Source organism: Adiantum capillus-veneris, unplaced genomic scaffold, assembly GCF_014529385.1.
Source record: "Adiantum capillus-veneris isolate H3 unplaced genomic scaffold, ASM1452938v2 Hic_scaffold_721, whole genome shotgun sequence".
Classification (NCBI taxonomy): Eukaryota; Viridiplantae; Streptophyta; class Polypodiopsida; order Polypodiales; family Pteridaceae; genus Adiantum; species Adiantum capillus-veneris.
The window spans coordinates 4,854-12,847 of NW_028221726.1; the positions used below are offsets into that span (position 1 = coordinate 4,854).

General features: G+C 49.4%; 1 protein-coding gene and 1 pseudogene across 1 annotated transcript; both read left to right on the forward strand.

Annotated features, from left to right (window-relative positions):
* The first annotated feature begins 538 nt into the window (after positions 1-538).
* On the forward strand, positions 539-3,362 carry LOC147416635 (uncharacterized). The gene is given in 1 exon segment (XM_086508207.1): positions 539-3,362. A coding segment is annotated over 1 exon segment (987 nt). The 5' UTR covers positions 539-1,668; the 3' UTR covers positions 2,656-3,362.
* Positions 3,363-4,245: 883 nt separating this feature from the next.
* LOC147416636 (uncharacterized) lies at positions 4,246-7,792 on the forward strand (annotated as a pseudogene).
* The last annotated feature ends 202 nt before the right edge of the window (positions 7,793-7,994 follow it).

Consider the following 7,994-nt stretch of genomic DNA (forward strand, 5'->3'; position numbering starts at 1 on the left):
AACTGATAGCCGAAATGACTGCAGCATTTTGGTCTGATTGATCTCGAATAGACATGGTTGCAATAGGGGTTAGTCAATCGGACATCGATGAGGTCCCGATTGGACCTAGATGTGATTGCTAGCTACATTGCCGATAAATCATGGTCTAAGATCCGAATGAATGTTGAATGTCATGTGATGTCCAGTGATGTCTGGTGATGTCCTGTGATGTCATGTGATGTGACTGTCGATTTTGTACATGTGCTAGATGTGTGTTCCTAGTACGTAGGTACTAACAGTCAGTGTCTGCTAAGACGGTTTATGGCTTTTGTCGGTTTTGCAGGCGTAATCGCGGTCGATTACAATGCTTTCAAGAGGGGGGTATGTCACAAAGTGATGACGTGGCGGACAGCAAAAACCCTAATTTCTGCCAGAAACCCTAAAATTCCTGCAAACCCTAATTATTGCCAAAAACCCTAAATTCCGGAAATCGCGGAGGCGGATTATTAAAAAAAAAAAAAAATTATTTTTTTTTTTGGAAAATGATGAGCGACGCGAATTTTGCTTTTGCTTTTTTTTATTAAAAAAAAAAAGAGAAAAGACTCTCTAAGAGAGAGAGAGAACTGATGCTTTTGATTTTAAAAGCTTTTGGGGCTCTGCTTTTGGGCATCCCTTGTAACCTTTAAATTAGTGGTGAGGGCCTCACTTCTCAGGGCATCTGGACGCAGAGTCTGAGAGTGAAACCCTAACCGCTCTCTTGTACTTTGATGATTGATTAATACAAAAAGAAATACCGAAAGGGGCGCCAGTCTTTGGGGCCAATATCTCTAGGCACGGAACTCCGCCGGGCCAGTGCAAATCTATTGTGATCTGTGAATTGTTTTGAAGTGGTTATTTGGTGCTGTCGCGGTTGATTCTTAACTTGGAGTGTCCAAGTTTGTTACAGAGCACATGATCATGATGGTCTGGTAGCAGAGCACTTCATCCATGCCAGAGATATGCTTGCAGAGCTCCTGGCTATGATGTTTAGTCGAGCCATGTATGAAGGCTTCCCGGAGACTTGGAGTATGTCGACGATTGTGCCTATTTTCAAGTCAGAAGATCCCCTGATTCCAACGAATTATCGCACCATCATGGTTGGTCACACATTAGCTAGGTTGTATGCATCCGTTCTTGAGCAAGAGCTGAGTAGATGGGCAAAGCGAGAGGGCATAAGAGCACCAGGGCAAGCAGGTTTCAGGAGAGGTTTCTCCACTCTTGACCAGTTTCTGACACTCAGAGCTATTATTGAGGAGGGTAGACACCATGGCAAGAGGATCTATTGTAGCTTTGTGGACTTCCGCAAAGCTTTTGACACAGTGCCGAGAGCCAGACTTATACACAGACTACAAGACATGGGTGTGCCTACAGAGCTGATATGGGGTATTCTGGCTATATACAGGACAGTGATGGGGCGGGTACGCACCACTCAGGGAATGATTGACATGGTCCACTCCACTATTAGAGTAAAGCACGGATGCCCCCTATCCCCGACTCTTTTTGGGATGTATGTGGATGAGTTTTCAGACTATGTAGAGCGTCAAGGGGACAGGGGGGCTCAGCTAGCAAGGACGTGGATTCCGCTGTTACTATATGCTAATGATATTGTACTGATTTTTGACTCCCCAGAGGGGATGCAGCGTCATTTGGATGCTCTGCATACATTTGCTTGTGACAGTGGATTGTCTGTCAATCTGGAAAACACCAAGGTTATGGTGTTCAACACTACACCACAATGGGTCAGGAGGTAGGCACCCACATTTATGTATGGCCAGGAGACTGTGGAGCACAGATGCATATACCTATCTTGGGGTAGTCTTCGATGGACCGGTGTTTTCACTAAGGAGAGCATCAAAGACTAGACTGACGAGAGCATATGCAGCTTTGGGAGGATTGGAGAGGATGTGTTCACAGGTTCAGTTTCAAGAACCGCGAACAAAGCTTTGGCTTTTTGACACTCTAGTGACCTCAGCTATCCTCTATGGAGTTCATGTATGGGGACCCTCAGTAGACCACCATGGGAGATCTGGCAACACAGATGGATTGAGATGTATGGAGAGGCCTCTGGTCTCTATGATCGCTCGGATGATTCGGGCTAAGGCCTCAGTACCACATGAGATTATCCGAGCCGAGCTAGCCGCCCCTCCCCTCGTGGTGGAGGCATTGACGAGATCAGTTTCCTTTATGAACGGTCTATGGGATCTTCCCAGGGACAGATACCCGCGGCTTGCCTTGGAGTCATCTCGACAACTAGCTCTACAAGGCGATACAGCATGTTGGTATGCACAGATGACATCATGGTTTCAGTCGCATGGTCTCAACATGGATAGATTACCTCCGCTTCAATACTCTCTGGATGCACCCTCCCTGTCTCTCACATGGACAGAGATCACCAGACTCTGATGTTAGGATCTGATTCAGCTAAATACCAGAAGCACATGGATACAGCCGACACAGGAGTTGGGCATGAAGATGGCCTTCTACAGAGAGAATCTTCTCCAACTCAAGGAGGATGCCTTTGTGACTAGGCCTGCATACATGGACAGATACACACATCCTCACATCAGCTACAGATCGAGACTGGCCGATTTCGAGGGGTGCCGGCATGAGCCAGGATATGTCACCTATGTAACTTAGAGCCAGAAACAGAGCTGCACTACACATGCGCTATTGGACAGATACACACATCCTCACATCAGCTACAGATCGAGACTGGCCGATTTCGAGGGGTGCCGGCATGAGCCAGGATATGTCACCTATGTAACTTAGAGCCAGAAACAGAGCTGCACTACACATGTCACTGCCCGGCATACTATGAGATAAGCGGCCGCTTCCACTATCTATTCAGAGAAGCGTTTGGACATTTTTCTAGGGTCGTGAGATACAAGGATCAGAGGTGTCTCGGATTGTTCCTGCTAGAGCTACGCAGACTTAGGGAAAGCTTGCTAAGGACATCAGGGGAAAGACAGTCTCAGAGACGAATCACGGATTTCTTTACACCAGATAGAGGAGAGCCAACGGAGCAGTCATTACAGCAGATCTCAAAGCCTACTCATACTAGAGGTACACTGCTTGACCGAGCCACTGAACTTGGCAGATCCAGACGTCCACGACCTCTATCTTTACACCAGATAGAGGAGAGGCAACGGAGCAGTCATTACAGCAGATCTCAAAGCCTACTCATACTAGAGGTACACTGCTTGACCGAGCCACTGAACTTGGCAGATCCAGACGTCCACGACCTCGGGGGGTCTCCCACTACCGATGAAGGCTGCAAATAGAAGATACAAATCACTCTAACTCGACACGCAAGACGCCCAACCAGAGTTCTGACCATGGAACAGGTCGATGAGATTCCACAGTGACCGATGAGAGATTTCATCTGAACCCACAACCCCCACCCCCCCCCCCCCAATTTCCTTTCTCCTTAGTGTTTTAGTGTTAGTTCTCTGTAACTTTGTAATTTCCGTACTCAGACATGGTATCAAATTCACCAATTGTAACTTTTTGGTCTCATAGGTCATTTTGGCCTTTTTGAAGACGTTAATATAACATTTCTCTCTGTCCAGACGCCCACGACTATGGAGGACTACACAGCATCGACAAAGGCTGCATCAGAAGATTCGGATCACTCTGGCATGGTCAGACTACTAACCATGGAGGAGATTGATGAGACCCGCCAGCAACCGATGTTGGATCTCTTGTGATCTAGCTATCCCAGCTAGCTGCTTAGTTCACACCTAGCAGTTTAGGATTCCATAGTATTTTATTTTGTCATTCTGTCATTATATCATCTTGTTACTCTGACTTTGTATTAGATCCACCACATTGTAACTTTCTGGTCTCATAGGTCACTTTGGCCTTTTGAAGACGTTAATATAACATTTCATTTCATCTCTCTCTCTCTCTCTCTCTCTCTCTCTCTCTCTCTCTCTCTCTCTCTCTCTCTCTCTCTCTCTCTCTCTCTCTCTCTCTCTCTCTCTCTCTCTCTCTCTCTCTCTCTCTCTCTCTCTCTCTCTCTCTCTCTCTCTCTCTCTCTCTCTCTCTCAAGGAGATTAGAGGAGGTGATGCATAACAGAGACATCATTCTACTCACAGAGACACATGAGAGCTCAAAGAGAGGTCTACCTCGAGTACAGGACTATCAGTGGGAGTCTACACATAGGAAGTGCACACGGCACAACACCACTAGAGGATCTAGCAGAGTAGCAGTCCTCTACCGCCGCTTACTCCATAGCAGGATACGGATAGTAGCTCGTGACCCAGGAGCATGCTACATGTGGGTGCGGATTGAGCTCTCTGAGGAACACATTCTCTACATTGCCATTTGCTACTTTGCACCCAGTGGTTCTAGATTCACACAGACAGGCGGAGGAGAGACAAATGAAGCTCATACACAGGGCGGGGAGGAGGAGGATGATACACTTTCACCATATGCATGTCTACGGGAGGAGATCATGGAATACTCGAGGCTAGGAGAAGTTTTCCTCACGGGAGACTTCAACGCCAGGACACAGAGTAGACAGTGTGACATCTACGACTTTGACGACCCAGAGCTACTCTCCACCATGAAGAACACAGAGGCAGAGAGGACTTCCAGAGACACCACCACACCGAAACCATACGGGCGACATCTACTTCGTTTGGGATCACAGCACCGTCTCGTTATTTACAACAGGATGGCGCAATGGCCATCATCTGGAGGCTTGACTTGCATACCACCATCAGTACCCAGCGGCGGCAGTACAGTGGACTACATCATCGGCTTCAGAGAGGCAGCTCACCTCCTCACATCCTTCACCATCCCCCCATTACCTATTGGGGCTGACCATGCATATCTTGCTCTCTCTTTCACTGGCTCACCCATCTCACACACACCACCTACACTCACACCACACACCACCATACATTTCACACATGAGCTAGCCAGAGTTTACTCATCACATGTCTATGAGGGGATCTACACTCTCGACCCAGATACACCACTCTCTACACTCACTAGCCAGCTTTCCGCAATTCTACACACCTCGGCCCTCAGCTGCTTTCCACATACTACCCACACTCGTAGACCTCCACCCTCTGGGACGATGCCCCAGAACTGGTGGTACGATGACGAGTGTAGGGATCTATACAGGCAGCTACGGGCTCGACAAGCCTTGGAGGAGATCATTGAGAGCGAGGTCAGGCGACAGATGAAGGCCATCACACGCCGTAAACGGCGGGCCTTCGAAGAGGCGCAGGAGCTTGAGCTATACCATCTTCTCATGAGTACTGACTGTGCCACCGCATGGAGGATTCTCAGAGAGCCACGCCCCACCACCCCCTTGGAGGATCCTCAGATTTGGCATGACTACGCCAAGCGCCTATACCAGATACCTGGGCAACCACTGATCCCGGAGCCATCCGACCCCCGACCTACCACCTCGACTTTCTTCACATCTAGTATGGTGAAGAGGGCTATTCGACGCCTCCAGCATGGCCGCTCAGCCGACCACACTAGACTACAGAGTGAGCACCTCATCTATGCAGCAGACACCCTCTCCCCCTTGATAGCACGTCTCTTCAACCGCCCTTTGGTTGAGGGACTACCAGAGGAGTGGACCATGCACACCATCGTGCCTATCCACCAATCTGGTGACACCTTGGACCCAGGGAACTACAGGACTATCATGATTGGCCACACATTGGCCAAACTATATGGAGCAGTTCTTGAGGCAGAGCTCAGCACATATGCAGAGGCATCAGGGCTACGCGCACCAGGACAGGCAAGGTTTCGACACACTTTCTCGACCATCGACCACATCTTCGTGCTTCGCTGCCTGATCGACAGAGCGAAAGCACGGAAGAGACGACTCTACTGCTGCTTTGTGGATTTCCGCAAGGCTTTTTACACTATCCCTAGAGAGAGACTCTTTCAGCGTCTCCAGGAGCTACAGATACCATCTGAGATGATATGGGCCATTCATTCTTTGTATGCACAGGTCATAGGCAGAGTGCGGTGCCCAGGTGGAGTATCGGACCCCATTGCTAGCACCATTGGTGTGAAGCAAGGATGCCCCCTCTCCCCGACCCTATTTGGCCTCTACATCGACGAGATAGCAGACTACATCCTACGAGCAGGCAAGGCGGGCTCCGACTTGGCAGGTACACCAGTCCATATTATGCTCTATGCAGATGATATTATTCTAGTTTCTAAGACACAGGAGGGACTACAGAGCCACCTACGTGCCTTGGATGATTTCTGCACACATAGAGGGCTCATAGTGAACCTTGGCAAGACCAAGGTCATGATTTTCCACACCTCCAGGACAGTCCGAAGTAGAGCAGTGCTCATTGTAGCAGGTGGACAGGTTGAGGTAGTTGATTCATATGTATACTTGGGGGTGACTTTCACTAGCACCACTGGTAGATTTTCCATGACCCAGGCAGCTAGAGACCGGCTTACAGGAGGATATGCAGCACTGGCCACCTTAGAGCGCAGATGCCACCAGGCCCACTTCCAAGAGCCCCGTACCAAGGGGTGGCTTTTTGACACTCTAGTTACACCTGCCATGATGTACGCTGCCGCAGTATGGGCACCAGGGCTACTAGCATCTCTCTGGACACAGATAGAGCGCCCACAGATCATTATGATTTCTCGTTTGCTCCATAGCAAACCATCAGTACCACACAACATCATCAGAGCAGAGCTAGCGGCACCCCCGATGCTAGTAGAAGCCCTCTTCCAGACAGTTTGCTTCATCCAGCGCATGCGAGAGCTGCCACCAGACAGACTCACCCGCAGAGCTTTCGAGGCATCGATACAGCTACACCAGGAGGGGACACCAAAGCATGGTACTCGCAGGTCATAGAGTGGTTCACATCACATGGCCTAGACATCACAGACTTGCCTCCTTTTCAGTATGATCCCGACTCCCCACACATACGCCTCTCACACCATGAGAGGAATAGAGTTCTCAGACAGGATCTCTGGCAGCTATACATCAGAGAGACATGGATCACACCCAGAGAGCCTCTTCCTACGAAGAGGCAGTACTACAGAGACCACTTCCTGACCATCCTAGCAGATGGGTTCATCCAGAGACCGAGGTACATGGATGTCTACATGCCGCACAGAGCACGGGTCACCATTGGACAACTCAGAGTATCATCACACCAGCTAGAGATTGAGGAAGGGAGAGCTACACATGTCCCCAGAGCAGAGAGGATATGCAGACTTTGCACAGCAGACATTGAGAATGAGGAGCATTTTGTATGCAGATGCAGAGCATATGAGGAGATCAGAGGCAGATACCCGACCTTGTTTGCAGATCAGCCCACCTTACATCAGATTCTTGAGTCCAGAGACCAGCGACAGTTCGGCCGCTTCCTCATAGAGGCACAGCAGCACAGGGACTCTCTCCTTCAGACATCATCAATCGTGAGAGACGAGCGCCAGACACAGCTCACAGACTTCTTCCAGAGGGACACAGTAGTACCACCATCCCAGACTACTCAGAGAGGAGTGACTCTACAGCAGGCTGAGGTCCGAGCTCACAGGCGTCCATGTCCCCACGGACGTAGGGCACCCCGACTTCACCAGAGAGAGATCCAGGAGATTCAAGAGCGTTACTACAGATCTCTAGAGGAGAGATGCATCTCGGCTTTTGCAGACCCAGCCGCCATCCTACGCGGATTGTGCACACCTCACCCACCCATGCATCATGTCTTACACCCTGATTACGGGACTGGATGGAGCTAAAGATATGATAGCACTTTCTCTCATGATTGTATATACCCCAACATATAGGATTGCATTTTTACCCTGGTCTAGAGCTTTACCCCCCCCTACCCTTGTACCACCTCCCTTCTCTCCCAGTCATTACACAGGATAGCTATTTTTTGCTTTGTACCTTTTATCCTTCATAGGATATCCAGAGGACACTTACCCCCATGTACTTTGATTTGTCTCAGAGGCCGATTTCGGCCTCTTATGG